Raw genomic sequence first — 18,261 nt, 5'->3', positions numbered from 1 at the left:
TATAATTATTTTGATGAGGATAAGTATAACTTCAAATGCATATGATACTTTCATGTACTTTTTTTAGTATTTTACATATAAATTTTGGAAATATGTAAGTGTATAGTTTAAATATATATTGTTCTTATGTGGCATGAGATTACTTGAGGTTACATGATGCCGTAACTGACAAGATGGTTTAACATTGACAGAAAAGTTTTATTCCAACAATGCCAGACACTCAACAAGAGATGGAAGGACTGAAAACACCCAGTTCAACAGAGACTTTCTGGGGTAAGTCTAAGACATTTTATGCATGTTAATATTTTGTTCAAGGAAAATCCTACATATTTAATTGAACATGTTTAAAATCATTGATGCAGTAAGGTGCATATGCTTTGGTCATGATTGTATTTTCATGTTTCTAGTCAAAATATAGATTTTGATTTTATATTCTAAACAATACCAATGGCTAGGAGTCCAAAAGACCATAATTGGCCTGACTGGTGTCTGATAGTTGATATAATAAAATGGGAACTTTGCATTCTCATCCAGGGGTGATGAGCTACCTAATGACATTTTGTTAGCAGCAGTTTAAAAAAAAGGGGTGGCTGTAGTTGTACTGTATTCTTTAGCTGTGATAACATGTCCGCTACTACTGTAGATTTACAGAATAACATTGTGTTTTTATGGCAGCTGCTGTGATTTTGGTAACAGATGAGTAATAAGTAGAAAATAATTACAGCAATAATATGGTAAAATATATACTCATCCATACATTATATGTCTGATGAATATTCAATGAAAATTTTGTGGAATTATTATGGAATTAATACATTATAATGAAGTTTGTTTTGTTCACTCATGTAAGTATATCAAAACATGCTGCTTTTTAAAAAGAAAAAAATCTTTCTTTTAGTCAGATTTGAGCAAATAAGATAAATGTGATTAAATACAATTAACCACATTAATTAAAGTGATTATTCACTATCAAATATCAAATATATAAAATTTAATGGTGCTAAGCACCCTTTCAGCAAAGTGGATATACTGATGAACCACATATTACAACTGAATACCCTATTTTACTATTTTATTACTAACGTGTCACACTATAATTATACATTTAATGATATTAAATATTAATATAAATTTATTTATGCAAAAATATAACTTGTAACTATAGTAATGTCATCATATTATCCATCCTTTAAAGTCATTATGATTAATGCTTTCTTCATAAGTGTCTCATACTTCAGTACTGTATATGTACATTATTACAGTAAACTATGTGTACAGTTCAAATGTTTAAAAATCCAGATACAGTTCAAAGTTCAAAAACCCAGATACAGTCCTTTAATATACATCTGTTTGAACTTGAGTGCAAATATGGTTATTAAAGTGTCAATATTAATTGCATCTTCTGTTAGTATGTATCTATTTTCTCAAACACTTTAACATCTTTATGAATAATTGAATTAAGTAATTTCTGAACAGAATATCTAGATTTCTCTGCAAAGTATGCCATTTAATGTATGCATTCTACCTCTGTTTATACTAGAGTGCCAGTGTGGCGTGCCAGTCTTGATTGAAAATGTAAGTACAACATACAGTATATTCTTAAAACAGGGGAAAAACACCAAAAGTCCTCCTAAAGTCCACCTTAATAAGTAAACCTATGGCAACACTTCAGTATATGGAGACATTATTTAATGCCCTTACAGCACCATTATTAAGCCTTTTAGGTGTCACTATTTGCTATAAAGATCTTACTTTTTATATGGGCAGTTTTTATATAGAGGTAATTGGTGATCTACTATTGTAAAAAAAATGTTTTGAGAAGAAAATTAATGAACAGTTCTGATGGAATACAATGTAACTATTTGGTATTACAGAATTTATTAATAACAATAACACCACAAAAAATTGAGACATGATTAATTATTAATATTTCTACTGGCTCAAAACTTACAATAACAAACATAGAAGATGTATGTTTTTAATTACTAGTATTTTTAATTACCACAATGTTTAAAATATTTAGCATTTGAAGTGCAAGTGGGTTTATAAGGTACATGGGTTTTTAGGGACTTTTCTCCTTAATAAAATCATGATATTTTGAATTCCTGATATGCTTTTTAATGTTAAGTATGATCTTATCCTCTGCTTTTCTTGTAGTGTGGGAGACCTTGGGTTATTGCACTTTGCCCATACTGTAAAAGAATGATTGGTGGAGAGATTCATAAACCAGTCCATGGTTTCACTAAGCTGCAGTATGTATGATGCTGTTTGTCTTAGTTCATAGGAAAATAATCAAAATACATACTTCTGTTTTAGAAATTGGTGTATCTATAGCTATGTATAATTTGCCAATGCATATATTTGTATCTCTGCATTCTTTCAACTTCCATTTTAAGGATGTCTGCTGATGATCACATGGGTTATATTTTGGGAGATGCCAGCAACCGCATTTACGCAGGCTGTGAGAGAGACTTGTCTGGGGCTTCTCTGTGCCTTGTCCGAGCACTCATCCACTCCTGTCTGCTCTGGGGAGCAATTGATAATCACAAGGTACAGCAACATCAACAACAACAACATTTATTTGTGTAGCTCTTTTTACAACTAGTGTTGTCTCAAAGCAGCTTTACAGAAAAGGAGTTTATAGAAGGATCAAAAGAATAAAAAATAAAATAAAAAAAAAATAAAAAAGGAGTCCATGTATAGACATAAAGAACTGAATTCGGGTCCAAGCCCCCCATGAGCAAGACTGTGAGAGTGAGAGAGACTGATTAATAGGACAGACAGGTAGATATTGCAACTTGTCATAAGATTTAGTGCTTGTAAATCCTGGAGAATAATTCCACGATGCTAGAAGCTCCTTAGTGTTCAAAAATAATCCATCAGGATCAAGCGGAGAGGACAGTCATCAGCCCATAGAGAAGAAAGAAGGAGAAAGAGCAAGAGAGAGGCAAACAATTTGTAAGTTAAGTCTGTTTATGGAGAGATGTTAGAGAGCAATAGTGCAAACAACTGATATTAGCAAAATGCAATAAAACCAATATTGACACAACCAATAAAATCAATCTTGATTGACTCAACAAACAATAAAAGCTATCCAGTTTATTCCTACGTCCAAAATATCCATGAGCTTCATCCAAACTGCACCCTTCTCTGGACCGCAACTGCTTACCGGTGAGCCCTGATGGACGAATTGCGTCTTCCATACTGATGTATTCCGCTCTGTCTCGGCTCCGGGCGGAGGTAAACAAACCTGCTTTTGGCACCGTTGTTTGACCCTCAACTCTCGCAGCTGCGCAGACCACATGACTGTGTCACGCTCACCCTACGCAATGTTGTCACGATTCCTACGTATATTCTACATGACGTCGTCACCCCTTCGCGCCATTCCAACCCGTTCCACTGGCCACCAGTTCTCCTCTCTCTTGCCCATGTCTTTCCACCTCCCTTATATTCCCCTCTTTTCTCTCTAGCATGAGGCTGAACTTCCTGTCCCTTATCATGTCTTGCATCTACTCAGCTGGACGCAGTGCTTTATTTTGTTAAGCTTTTTTCGCTGTTCGTATGTCTGTTTTCCTGCTTCCTGCATACTTCGCTAGTTTTATTCTGCTGTGTATGTTCTTAATGGGGACTCACTCATTCAATCCTATCGTATTGTCCTCACTGCCAATGTAATGTAATGTGGATAGAGCCACTTAATTTCCTTATCTTCTATTCCATGTAGTGTTGCGTTATTTAATGTTACATGCTCAATCTACTGATCCAAGCACCTCCCCCTTTCTATGGGATTTTTTTTTCCATCCCACTTCCACCCGTTTTCATCCCTTCCCTTTATCATCCCTCCCCTTCCCTTTACCATCCCTCCCCTTCCCTTTACCATCCAACTCCCTCCCTTTATCATCCCTCCCCTTCCCTTTATCATCCAACTCTCTCCCTTTATCATCCAACTCCCTCCCTTTATCATCCCTCCCCTTCCCTTTATCATCCAACTCTCTCCCTTTATCATCCAACTCCCTCCCTTTATCATCCCTCCCCTTCCCTTTATCATCCAACTCTCTCCCTTTATCATCCAACTCCCTCCCTTTATCAGCCAACTCCCTCCCTTAATCATCCCTCCCCTTCCCTTTACCATCCCTCCCCTTCCCTTTACCATCCAACTCCCTCCCTTTATCATCCCTCCCCTTCCCTTTATCATCCAACTCTCTCCCTTTATCATCCAACTCCCTCCCTTTATCAGCCAACTCCCTCCCTTTATCATCCCTCCCCTTCCCTTTATCATCCAACTCCCTCCCTTTATCATCCAGCCCCCTCCCTTTATCATCCCTCCCCTTCCCTCATCATCCCAGTGTCTCTCTCTCACTCTCTCTCACTCTCTCTCTCTCTCTCTGCATCACGCACTTTCACCCTCTCATCCTTTTCGTCCTGCAACTCCTCGCTCCACTCGGCTCCATCTTGGATCGGCATCATCTCGGATTGGCTCCTGTAACCCAGCTCTGAAACTCCCTTCTGAGACTACATGGCTCCATCTCAGCCCACTCTATCTCAGATTGGCTCCTGTAACCCAACTCCGTCTCGGATCAGCTCCAGCAACTCAGCTCTGCAATTCCCTTCTCGTGTCAGGTTCAGCTCCTTCCTGGTTCAGCTGTGACATGTCTCAGCTTTGCGACTCATCTCTTCACTTGGCTCCATCTTGGATTGGCTCCATCTCGATTCAGCTCCAGCAACCCAGCTTTGCAAGTCCTTTCAGGCTCTTCATGGCTCCATCTCAGCCCACTTCATCCCGTATCAGCTTCTGCAACTCAGCTCTGCAACTCCCTTCTCATGTCAGGTTCAACTCCTTTCTGGTTCAGCTGTGATGTGTCTCAGCTTTGTGACTCATCTCTCCACTTGGCTCCATCTCGATTCAGCTCCAGCAACCCAGCTCTGCAATTCCTTTTTGACTCTACATGGCTCTATCTCAGCCCACTACATCTTAGATCGGCTCTGGCCAACCCAGCTCTGCAGCTCCTTTCTGGCTCTTCATGGCTCCATCTCATCCTGGCTTCAACTCAAGTTAAACTCCTTGTTCAGCTGTCTCAGCTCTGCAGCTCCTCACTCCATCTCGAATTGGCTCCTGCACAACTCTGCTCTGCAGCTTATTTCTGTCTTGACTTTGCTCCATCTTGGATCAGCTCGCTTACAATTAGCTTTACAACTTGTTACGGATTCCACTTAGCTCTATCTCAGATCAGCTCCTATGCAGCTCAGTCCTGCATCTTGTTTCTGGCTTCACTCAACTCCATCTCAGATCAGGTCCATCTCAGATCAGCTCATACATTCCTTAGTTCTGCATCTCATTTCTGACTCCTCTTGGCTTCAATTCGAAGCAGATCCCATGCACCTCAGCTCTGCAGCTCCTTTCTGAATCAGTTTGGCTCCATGTCAGATCAGTCCCATCTTGGATCTGCTCCATCTGAGATCAGCTCCATCTAGGTTCAGTTCCAACGCAGTCAGCTCCACAACTCAACAGTCTTACCTCGGTTTTACCTCAGATCAGCTCCGTCTTGGATGGGCTTTATATTGACTCAATTCCATTTCTTTATTTTTCTCTCTGACTGGACCATTATTGGTTTGTTTGAAAATGCTGCCTGTATCCTGCTGCTCTCCTAGTCTCTTTGGCCGTTCTCTGCCACCGCTGATTTGACTACTCTCATGCTGTTACCTTTACTCTCATCCCGTTCAGCTCTCAGTCCTGGGAGCTATGTCCTTTTGCCATCATACGTTTTTGGGGGCTTAAACTCCAAGCAAGTCATCAAGTGATTCTCATCCAATGTTATAACTGAACAACCGTGATGTTGCCAGCAGGATTTTCCATGCCAAACTACCTCCTGCAGTGGCCAGATAATCATCCAGTTGCCTCAGTCATCAAGCCCTTCAACCCTTGTATGGACCAGCTACCTCCAACAGCCATTCCTGCTTCATGTTAATTTCATTCAGTATGTAATCTGCCTTATTATCATTCTAACCCATTTGCCTGCCACATTTAACACAATCTTCACAATCCGGTGTCGATCAGAGGAGGATGGGTTCCCCTGTTGAGTCCTGGTTCCTCTCAAGGTTTCTTCGTCACTGGAGGAAATAAAAAAATCAAAAAAGATCTGCAAATCAAAATCTGCTCCATTTTTAGCAACCACTTACTCCAACGCCATACAAGGGGCCCATGTTACTAGACCTTTTCTCTGCCTAAACCTCTCTACCTAACCATACTATGCCTCAGATACACAAATGCTAGACTGTCTGACCAATCTCATTCTGAATCCAGCTTCTCCATATACCGCTGGCATAGTCTTACCACGTTTTCTACCCAAGCTGCTACAGTTGTTATTTCAGAACCATCTTTTCTCTTCATGCGATAATCGCTCAGTCCTAGACCTCAACAGCTTTTGAGTTCATCTTGGAGCCTTTTGGGGATCTGGCCTTCTAGCTGAAGGCAGAAGGTGCCCAGAACTCCAGCCCAAGTTCTCAGTTCTCCCCCCTCCCTCAATCAGTTCTCCCTCATACTACCAGCACCTGTTGAAGGCATGGTCCGAACTCACAAAATGTAGTTATGTTATAAGTGAAGTTTGGGGGGAGGAACATGGCTGAAACCCCTCCTTCTTTCAATCCAACTCCCTATAAATTCACATCCTCACCTTCCGTTCCCATGACAGTGTTCGCAGAGCAGTGAAAATGGTGGTTGGTGTGGTGTAGTGCGTAACACCTCTGCCTTCTACATTGTAGACTGGGGTTCAATTCCATGCCTGTGTAAGCACCCTACACTATACCAATAACAGACCTTGGGCAAGACTCCTAATACTATCTTCGCTTACCTGTCTAAAAATGATCAAATTGTAAGTTGCTCTGGGTAAGGGCGTCTACCAAATGCCATAAATGTAAATGTGACAATTTCAGGAAGCAGTGCTTCATTCCACAGCAGAAAATATTCGTGTATTCTTCTACGAAGAATAAACATCCTTGGACACTGACATAAAAATAGAGGTAAACAAGTTATTGCTGTAGAATTATTCAGTTCATTGTAGTCTTTAAATGAAATAAAATGAAAAACTTTTTCAAAAATACAAAATCAAATCAAAGTCCACTGCAAAAAAAAAAACAAGCCAAAGTATTACAGAGAAAACGAGTATTAGTTTTTGTGTTTTCAGTGCATGCAGACAATATTGTCCAGGTAACAAATTCTTTATCTGTTTGCTTGGTAGTCCTAACAGTTGAGAACTACTACAATAGGTCAATATACTATAATATATTGCTACACAGTACATCATAAGTTACACAGTACATCATAATATAAGAGAGTAAGCATTCTACAATAAATACTAAAGATGCAAACAACAAGTTTAGTAACGTAATGTAAAGTTTTTCATGATTTGCTTGAATCTTTTGCTGTTAGGCCACAGCAGACCTTATAGCAGGATCTGCCGGTGATGTTGGAAGGTTTCTCTCTGATCACCTCCAAAAGGATATTGAGTTGCTTGGAAAGGCCCTGGGAAAGAACACTGAAAATGCTGAAATTGCAGTTCACATGTTCTTACGGTACATCATTGAAAGTGCCTCAGGTACTGAAATTAGATTTTATTACTTCATATTCCCTGATTATTCATACCATGGTGTGAGATTATTTTCCTTCCATTTGAAATATTTGATCTGATGTAATATATTTAAACTTTGTCTGATCCTGATTTCATTGCTATCAACTGGTAAAGGAAGTCCTGTTAATACACACATAACAGTGAAAATTTACCTAATTTATCCATTTTCCTGCCATAATCTCATTACTTGTTGTTGCCCTTTTTGGCAGAAATAAATGTATTTCTTATCATCTGTCAATCTCTTGAACCTTGGAGGAAGAATGCTTAAAGCTGGGCCTACGCTACATGAATTTTAGACCAATTTTAACTTTGTCTTTACTCTTCTGACAAAGTTTCACAATCTGAGTGATGTTTCAAGTCGCTATTTCGATTGTAAGCCATTGACAGTGTGGATGATCTGGTAGTGTGAGAGGAGAAACAAGCCGATCTTTAGCCCCCAGATGTTCCTTCAGAGTGATCAGAGGCCCTCTGATACAAACACTGTCATCCATGTAATTGAATGAGCAATTCAGGCAACAGCTGAAAAGAGCGCTAGAGGAGAGAAAAAAAGGCGAAGAGACGTGAGAGCTTTTCACTGCTGAAATGTATTATGGGTGCTATTCCCCCTTTTTGCCTTATTGTCTAGTGTGCGTTCTGTAAGAGACTGACATTAAGTGTGTGATTCTCTCCATTTTCTAAATCTGTAGTACATGCCCAGCTTAAGAGCACATTTCCTAAAAGAGACTCAAATTACCAACAGACTACTGACAGTTTTAATCAGTTGGGGTGGTTCATTTAGCTGGTTATCTACTAAGTTTTCAAAGAGGCTTTGTCAAAAAGACAGTTTGGGGAAAAATGGAAAAAAAAAGAATAAAAAAATGTAGGAGCCAGATTTGAGTTTAAATTTATTTTCCTTGAGAGAGGCTTATTTTGATTTAGATTTAATGGCCTTTCACTTGAGACTGTTATTTTAACACTTGCCACATGATACACCACCAGTTAAGATGGCGTCTTCCTTAGGCACAGGTAGAGCCTCATAGCTTAGACATGGAAGACGCGAGTTTTTTACCGCTTATGCTTAACCTTCTACGAAATCATTATTTGTCATTTTGGGAACTTTGTACATTTGGAATCTGCACTTTAGAAACCCACCTTTTTGGTTACTTTGAAACTTTAAGCAATTTTGATTAAACCACTGTGTTATGCCTGCCCGCCCGCCCGCTTGCCCAATTTAATTTTTGGTCAATACAAAAATAATGAATGCGAATTTCCCCTTTGCCATTCACCCAAGACATGTTTTGTGTCTAAAGTTTGCTTCTTTATTTTTGTGCTGGAGATATGAGGCTAAAATAGCTAACAAGTAATGGAAGCTTGAACCCCACTAATTAGTCTATATTATAGATAACTGTATATGATACAGTGTCTAAAGCCACAATAAGAAATACTGAACAACTAAATCCTTAATGCGGTTTGAGGCATGTGTGTGATAATATACTCATGCAGTTTACACAATGCTAATTGTAAATGTTAGTAAATAGTAAATGTTCTTTCATACTGTTTATAATTGCTTTTGCACCATTTGTTTGTTTAAAAAATGGTATGTCTAAAACTATGCTTGTACTTCCACAGTCGACTGCAACATTGACTTTTGTACAACTGAAACCAGAGAGAAAAGAAATCAATGGGAAAATATGATGCAGTCTAGAACAAGAGCATTTTTCAAGGTACTTCTATTATTTATATATATAGTATTTCTAACTCTCTCTCTCTCTGTCTCTCTCTGTGTGTGTATTTGCATATATATATATATATATATAAATAATGCTATACATAGTTTGTATATAGGTTTTGGAACCCTTTGGCATTATGTAAATTTCTACGTAACTGTGATCTATAATGTAGTCAAGTCATAACAATAGAAAAAGAGAACCCAATAAAACAGATAAACAATTTTGCAGTTTGTTTAATTTACTGAAAGTATGTGAAGTATGTGAACCTTTGCTTTTGGTAACTGGTGTGACCCCTTTGGCAATGACTTCAACCAAATGGTTCCTGTAACTGTTGATCAGCCCTGCACATTGACTAAGAGGATTCTTGGCCCATTCTTCCTGTCAGTGGGCTTTCTTTCTGTATCTTAGGTCCTGCCACAACATTGGACTTTGACTCCAAATGCAGTATTTCCTCTGCTTTAAAAATACTTTGTAATTTGTATTTTTAGGAAATTTTAAACAGGCAAAACGTTCCTCCTAGAGAATAGTGACCTTTTCCATGTCTTCATTCCACACATAGTGTTCTTGTTCAGTGTTTGCCTGATGGTGGACTCATTGACATTAGCCAGTGTAAGAAAGGTCTGCAGATTCTTAGATGTTAGAAACCTGAGGTTCTTTGAGATCTCCCAGAATGTTGTATGCCTTAGTCTTGGAATCACTTTTTATTGGATGACCACTCCTGGAAAGGGTAACAATAGTGCTGATTTTTCTCCATGTATATGTTATGTTCCTGACAGTGGATCAGTGAAGTCCAAACTCTGTTTGTGGTTTTGGAACCTCTTCCAGCCTAATGAGCATTGACAAATGTTTTTCTAAAGTCTGCATAAAATCATGAAGATATGGGCCAGCAGCTTCAGTTAATGTTCACATCAGAATGGGGAAAAATGTGATCTCAGTGATTATGACTGTGGCATGATTTTTGGTGCTTGTTTGAATATTTCTGCCCTAGTATATTGTTTCTAATAAAGTGCTCAGTGAGTGTGTATATATGAGCAAGGCACAACTTGTGCATTTGGCCATTTTGTTTATAAGAGTATTATGAAGATATACAGATGGAATTTAAAGGGAAATATGTCAGCGTGTTGGATGAGTGTTACCATAAATTATATCACTTTGTCTGGATGCATCAGTATTCTCTCTCTATTATGTAGGCAGTGCAAGATACTAATACTAATTACTGCTTTTCATTGTAGGATTTTGAAAAAAATCTCTCTGAAGTGCACAACAACATTCTGAAATGGAGTGAAACAAACCCACTAGTAAACATTCTGTACAATGATGTGCCTAAAATGGAAGATCTGTCCACTGTTGGTCCTTTTAATTGCCCCCTTATGTGGAGGTATGAACAGAAGATGTCCATTCAGCTCCTAACACATCTGATTGAACAGGACAATTCTTCAAAGAAATATCCAATGCTTTTGGACCTTGTGAGAAAGGTTAGCAAAATCAATTCAATTCAAACCATTTTCTCATAATCATCAGCAATTTTAGAAGCACTTGCACCATAATTTATAAATCAATGGAATATCTTTAACAACATTATAACCATATTATGAAATACCCACACACAAATGTTTGCAACATTTCTGCATCTTGGATGTTTATAGCATGGACACATCAAGAACATCAGGCATCTCCCTCAAATCCTCAGCCTTCAACAAAAACTTATGCACCACTTTCGCTACGTTGACTCATCAGAGTGGGAAGATTTAACATTTGAGGAGTTCCTGACAACAGCACCACAAGGTATTATTTAAATCATTGTTGGAAAATGTTGAAGTTTATATTTTCTTTGTTGAATATTTGAATCCCTGACCTGATCTTTACTTTTTATTTTTGTTTTTCATTTAGTATTTGGAAAATTAAATCATTTGATAATACGTCACACATCATAATACGATAACACGTCATAAAATTATTTATTCACTTATAATATACAAGGTCATACTGTGTAAGACATGTTAAATGTATAGTAGTGTGCAGAGGTTTTAGGCACCTGAGAAATTTAAAAGCTATTTAATCGTCAGTTAGCACTAATACAATATGAAGTGATTTTATGTATACTGAACAAAAATATAAAAATATATTTTACAGCAAACTACGTCTTTCACTATTATAATACCAGTTTATTTTATTACAACTGGCATGTGTATTTGAAGACACGCAACATGTTTCAACCTCAGATTTTAAATCAAACCTCTTTCATTAGCTCTGCCGTTGTCAGTTAGCATTGGAGTCAGTCGCAGAGCCTTTCAGTTATTTTGTGGTTTCTGGTAAAATGCACAGCTCTGTAACACAGTCATCTTACATCCTCAAGAAAACTGCTTACATTTTTTCCAACAAATGCATTTTCAAACTGGTCCAATTCGGCTGGCAACCCTGTCAATGGGTCCACGTACTGAACCAAACACTTCACAACGTAACCAAAGGAAAGTGAAAGTGAGCACACAGTAAAACCTAATGAGTTCAGTGAACTTAAAAGATTTAAGGAAACCGATTGCCTTAAACCATTTAAGCTTAGGCTACTCAAATCATTTGACCATGAGTAGTTCCACGAACTGAGTATGAACAACACATTTGTTTATTATTGTATACACTTAAGTAAATTGAGTAAATCACTCCTCTGATCTTAAAAGGATTGCGTATTTTGGACTTACATAATAACGGTACTAACTCACTACAGTTAAGTAATTCTAACTTAAATTTACTGCCTTCACCCAACTCTAGCCACTCAAGTTCAGCTAACTCAGTTTCTTCCATACAAATTAATACAGAATAGCAGGACATTTTTAACAAGAATGCCTTAAACAGTTTAACTTAATACTGCTCTGGACCATCTCGCCCAATACTGAATATTTGGCCCAGAATCCAGAAGAGGTCTGAAGTGTTTGGAACCACACTCAGCAGGTGGGGTCATGGCTGCTCAGCTTACTTTAAACTGACTTACAGTTAGTGCTGACTGAGAGTAGATGAGCTCCCAAAATTTTAAAATAAGTAAGCGCCCAAGGGAAGTTAGGCTGGGGAGAATGACTACACAGAGGTGGTAGGTTAAACAAGGTGGAAAGACACATCCAATATGCCACCAACAGCCAATAGGAATGATGCAAGTTTTACTCAAGGTTGCACTGACCAAGCTTTCATCGCGTAAAGCTGAGAATCTTAACAAACTAAACTAAACTGCAAGAGGTTGATTCAGCTCAAAGATCCCATTTAAATGTCCAAAGATGTCAAAAGTTACATGTAAAGCACGAGAAGTCCAAATCATTTGAATGTTAACCCAACCCTGTCTGTACCCACCTGTACAAATAAAATAAAAAAAAATACAAAAATAAATAAACATAGTGAACATAAAACACTTGAATAAAGTTACCTTAACTCAAAATATGCTAACAAATGATTTTACTCAAATGACTGAGTCACTATCTCAAATTCATTTTTGAGTTGGTTTGAATTTGTCAGATTAAGTTACTTCAATTTTCTGTGGTATTTAAGTTGTGTTGGGCAAAATACTGTTCAGTCTGTCGGACTTATGCATATATCTTAACTAATTTAGGATTGTACACGAAATAGTTTGTGTTACTAGATTTGCATTAGTAAGTGTAAAAGATGAGTAAAGTAAACCCAAAAAAATAAGTTCATATATGGATGCAACCTTAAAACATCCATAGAAGATAGAAATGGGTGATAGTCATTCTACAAGGGTTTTTTTTTCTTTTTTTGCCTTTTGGGGGTGCGATGTTGGGGGATTGCATTCTCTCGCACCCCTCCTCAAATTGAAACCTGTGTATATATGTATGTTCATGTTTGACTAGGAGATTAACTTGTTAAAGCATTAATTCATTAGTTAATATTCTAATTTTACTTATGCAAGTACTAAAACCTGTACATATATTTTAGTAGAATTGCCTACAGTTTGAAACCTTATATTTATTCAAGCATGTCTGCATTCAATCTCATTTCAGGTGATGTCCAATTTTTTCAAGAGAGTACCAGTGTGTTGATGAACATCTGGGCAAATTTGAAAGACGCAGCTGGTATGTTTTTATGTTTTACTTTCACAATTTTTTTTTTATTTCCTTACTTCTTTCTCTCATTTTATATAAATTCAAATAAGTTTCACAAAATGTTGTTATATATTTTAATTGTATTTATTTATTTATTCATTCATTTATTTATTTATTTCTAGGAGACTTGGATGTTCCTGCGCATTTAAAGGAAAAAGAGAAGAGCTCTTTAATGATCAGTGATCTTTTGCCTTTGGAAAACCCGCAAACTCTTATGCTTATAGTGACACATTATCTTGCCAAAATGCAAAATGACTGCATCAACACTGCCAGAATTCAGCAAAGCAAGTAAGTGTTTCACCTTTTTCCAAATTTGTTCTTCTTTTCCCACCAGCTTATTTTAAAGTTGTTGGAAATATATATAAAACATCTAGCTAATCATGTTTATTTTTATTTATTTTCTTTGTCAGTCTGCAATAATACAATACTACAGAATAACTTTTTTGAGGAAAACAATATTTATGTATTATTTGCAACATTTTGAGGAACATTGGTGAGAATTTATAGCCAATAATATAGCCAAATTAGCCAAAGAACAGGGTGCATAGAGCCAATAGGTAAAATGAGCCACACTTTGTATGTAGGCATCCATACACAGAAATAACTATGTAATCACAGATTCAGGAAGAATAGTTCATTTCACCTGAAGTCTGACTGAGGTGAGCATGTGAAGAGAGTGGTGAGCTAACTAGAGCCAGAAATGCGATTTTACTTATGCCGAGTAAAATTATAATGGCTAATATATTGTCAGTCTTGCATTTTTCAGAGAAGCTGATAGACTTGGGATACCTTTACACATAATGCACAATTTTTATTTATTCACTAAGCTTAACATATTGGGGAAAAAGTAAAACATAAATTATAAAACATGCCATCATTTTTGCACAAGCCACATTTGATATTTATTTTTTTCACAATATGTGAAATTTAGCAAATGAATACAATAATGCAGAAGTGTGATCTCTGTAAAGGATGTGTACTTATTTATTGAATGAGCATTAATGTATAAATGTAATATAATAATTATTATGTCTCTGCAGAATGATTGAGTCTGAAAACCTCAAACCTTCACACATGATCACTTGTGACTTAGAGGAAGATTTCCTTCCTATTGCCATATCAAATATTGGATATGTTGTGAACGAGGATGGCACTGAGACCATTGATTACAACTTCAAAACTCTTGAAAAACAGCTGATCAGTCGCTTCATCAGTGAAAAACCTCCCATTAATCTCTCGGTAGGTTTGGAGACAAATTAAAACAGCAAAATCTGATGTGTTTGGAAGTTTACTGGTGACTTAGACACAGGGAATAGGAGGCATGAGCAGTAAATGAGTCATGAATATAATTTTATTGTGGTGTAATTACGTTGTGGTAATCTATCATATCACATTTTAGACTTTACCCATGATGGAACGTAATCCTGTGAAGACCTTGCAGTCTTTCTTCTCAAATGTAAAAGATAAGCTGGTACAACAGTCATTTTCACTCTTTTCCCATTTCTTCTATAATTGATAGTCTTTTCATATATTGTTAAATACTCTTTTTCCATCAACTGCAATTCTTTCTGTGCACATTTTCAGGAGCCTTTGAGTGTCCAGGACAAGAATTACATAATGAATGAAATGAGATTCATCAATGAAATCTCTGCTGCTCTGTCCACCCTGAAAATAGCCATTGGTTTTTTGGAATTATCGTTATCTATTAGTTCTCCAGACATGCTTCTGGTGACCTACATGAAAAATGAACTGAGAATGGAGGACAGGTCAAGGCACCTTCAGCTTCCGGTATGACAGGTTTCTAAAAATTCAACAGCCTGCCCGTGATATGTTGCCTAGTCCGGTTTTGTGTTGACAAAATAACACTGAATGCTGAAGTACATGAAACAAACAACATCATTATTACGTTTCAGGTTTTGAGGACATGCCAAATAAAGCACATCCAGTCACTCTGGGAGGTTCTTTACACCAGACGCTCAACTCTACTCACTGAAATGAACCAAGTATGTGTCACATGGAAAAAATTAGAAATTGAATTTAAATTTTTAAATTTTACATACAAGTAACATCGTCCTTCATAATACAACAAACATGATTGTATAAAGGAGGCACTTGACCAGTCTCAAGAACAGTGTACATGTTCTACTTATATCAAGACCAAGACAAGACCAAGTAAAAATACTGTTGAGACCAAGATCATTGGTTCTGCAACTTAGAGTACTACAACTACAGAATATATATCAAATGTATATTTAATTAATTAAATAACTATGTATGTACGTTTGGGGTTAAAAAAAGCAATTGCTACACAATATTGCTCATGTTTGTATGTGCATTTTCTATATTAGGAGCCATTCTACATGATCAAGCCAGCTTTCCATGAGAGTTTCAATGAGGAGCAAAAAAACAATGTCAATTCTGCTCTGGCCAGAATTAGAAACCTGGACCTCTTCATCATTGAACTGCATGATGTCATCATGAATATCGACACCAAAGGAATTAAACCTATCTGGGAGTAAGGACTATTTTAATTGCTTCCATTATATGTACAAAAGTTGACCAAATGCTAAAATGGGTAATCAGGGGAGTTGGAAAAATGTGTGGTTTGGTAGCTTTGGGTTACTGGGTTTATTTATAAATACAATATAATATAAATACAACACAGAAAAAAGCTTATTATAATTGGTCAGCTAATGACTCTCTTAGGGTAGTCAATAGTTCAAACCTGATACTTGTTGTGAATCCGGTGCTGGTTGACACAGCAGGCAGTCTTCTACAGAGTGCATTACTTTTTGCAGTGCTTGTGAACCATATAAAGATGGAAAGCAGTGGCAAAAAGCAAAATAAATAATAAATAAATAATAACACATATACATACATATATACATAGGTTTGTGCAAGAAAAAATAACAACTGGATGCAATTAAATGCTCTGAAATATCAAAAATATATCCAAAAAGGTGGGCAATGAGAAATTCTGACAGGTACTTAGTTTGTGTCATTCTTGTTAACTCTCTTGATTATGTTGCAATTCAGCTAAACTTGCTCCAGTAAACACTTTGGTTTCCTCATTATAGCAAATAAATAAGTCAATCTGAATTTGAACTTGGTGGTTAACGAGTATTTCTCTGTGAAGTTACCAGGCATCAGTTAGAGAGGTATAAAGCCTCCCAGTATTGCTCTGTGGAGCAGTGGAACTGCGTTCTCTGGAGTGAAGTAGCTCCATCCAGTACTTTTGGGATTGTTGGAGTCATCCAGAACTAAGTATCCAATATTAGTACTTGACCTCACTAATGTTCTTGTGGCTGAATGCAGTCAAATCCTCACACCGATGCTCCAACAGTGTACAGCCTTCCCAGAAGAGTAGTAGCTGTTACTGCAGCAACAGGGCGGACAAACTCAGTTGAAGGAATCTACAGTCTACAGTTTTGGACATCTTTCATGGTTTAATGAAGTACAAAGTGATATTCTTCAATGTCACATCATTTAAGTTCCTACCACCTGACCCCATTTCTGCAAAGCACAGATCAATTTTCAAAGGATTGTATTTCATCTTATTGCATCTACTAAATATAAGATTTCTTATTTATACACATTCATTGAAATACATTGGAATAGGGTACTTTGGTGGAAAGCTGCAATTTTTGTTTTTTTCTAACATTTATTCATATGCTCTGCTTTGTTTTACTAGGATCAGAGGTACTTTTGAAACGTTCCTTCTATATGAAAAGCTGCAGGGGTGAAGACTATGTTAACAGCCTTTTGGAGCACCTGGGAGAAGACCTGGAGATGAAATATGTGGTTTCCTTGTGGAAGTTTGCTGTGCAAAGAAGAGTACAAAACATCTAAATGTCTCCATCTATGTAAACTCATAGAAAGGAAACTAAAAAGAATTCCACCTGAATTTGGACGTGCAAAGTGAAATTTTACCTCTAAAGGCAAAGGCAAATTTCTTTAAAAACTCACCGTATCTTGATTTTAGTGATGTGCTCAACCTTTGAGTTAGCTTAGAAAGAAATGTACTTTATGTGGGTTAAAAATCCAAGTCGCCAAACATTTATGGTTTTAAGCAACAAGTTTTTTAAGCTTAAGTAATGTCAACAGAGTAAATATTATATTTGAGACAATAAACTCAGAACTCTATAAATGAAATCTAAATGAGTTAAGGTTACATAGGTTATTGGTTACCAAATTATATAATTGCTGATTTTACTCATCTAAACATCCAAGTGTCACAGATCATTTAATATAGGCTGTACAATCTTGATCGCAATGGCCAAATATGCATGATCATAAGAACATTTACTTTGTCTTTTGTTAATCATTTACCTGTTTCATTTTGTTAAACATTTATCCTTTTTTGTTTTTTAATCATTTATCTCTTTCATTTTCTTAATCATTTATCTCTTTCATTTTCTTAATCATTTATCTTTTTTCGTTTTGTTAATCATTTACCTATTTTGTTTTGTTAATCATTTCATTCTTTCAGCTTTGTCCTTTCTTCAATTATATATCAAATCTGGGGACAAATACATTGTCACTTCATGTATGGTTTCTTTTTAATCATATATTGATTATATGTCTAGATGATATATCTGAAGTTCACTTTGCCATTTCTGACTTTTCATGGTTCATTGATGTTAGAAGTAGATGTAGGAGTAGGTTATACTTGGCGTATGGTTTGTTAAAGTCAGGCTTTGATGTAGCTATAGATGCTATTTGCACCTACTCCCTTTGTGACTATATCTACTAGATTCAATGGTATCACTTATTGTAGAATCTCAGCAGAGCTCTCTGTAGTCAACATACTAATCCAGTTTCCAGGGT

At 36.7% G+C, this 18,261-nt stretch overlaps 1 protein-coding gene across 1 annotated transcript in view; it reads left to right on the top strand.

Annotated features, from left to right (window-relative positions):
- Positions 1-17,760, top strand: part of LOC118801815 (E3 ubiquitin-protein ligase rnf213-alpha-like) — a 56,179-nt gene extending 38,419 nt beyond the window's left edge. Inside the window, exons 23-38 of the mRNA XM_036562188.1 lie at positions 192-273; positions 1,541-1,575; positions 2,158-2,252; positions 2,397-2,550; positions 7,424-7,589; positions 9,231-9,325; positions 10,564-10,806; positions 10,978-11,116; positions 13,333-13,404; positions 13,557-13,722; positions 14,475-14,673; positions 14,834-14,905; positions 15,019-15,222; positions 15,348-15,437; positions 15,783-15,949; positions 17,126-17,760. Of these exons, the coding sequence (XP_036418081.1) occupies positions 192-273; positions 1,541-1,575; positions 2,158-2,252; positions 2,397-2,550; positions 7,424-7,589; positions 9,231-9,325; positions 10,564-10,806; positions 10,978-11,116; positions 13,333-13,404; positions 13,557-13,722; positions 14,475-14,673; positions 14,834-14,905; positions 15,019-15,222; positions 15,348-15,437; positions 15,783-15,949; positions 17,126-17,177 (2,031 nt within the window). The 3' untranslated portion in view covers positions 17,178-17,760. The remainder of the gene's footprint in view (positions 1-191; positions 274-1,540; positions 1,576-2,157; positions 2,253-2,396; positions 2,551-7,423; positions 7,590-9,230; positions 9,326-10,563; positions 10,807-10,977; positions 11,117-13,332; positions 13,405-13,556; positions 13,723-14,474; positions 14,674-14,833; positions 14,906-15,018; positions 15,223-15,347; positions 15,438-15,782; positions 15,950-17,125) is intronic.
- The last annotated feature ends 501 nt before the right edge of the window (positions 17,761-18,261 follow it).

Source organism: Colossoma macropomum, unplaced genomic scaffold (assembly GCF_904425465.1).
Source record: "Colossoma macropomum unplaced genomic scaffold, Colossoma_macropomum, whole genome shotgun sequence".
NCBI lineage: Eukaryota > Metazoa > Chordata > Actinopteri > Characiformes > Serrasalmidae > Colossoma > Colossoma macropomum.
Note: the sequence above shows the minus strand (reverse complement) of the source record. Positions and strands in the feature narration are given on the sequence as shown.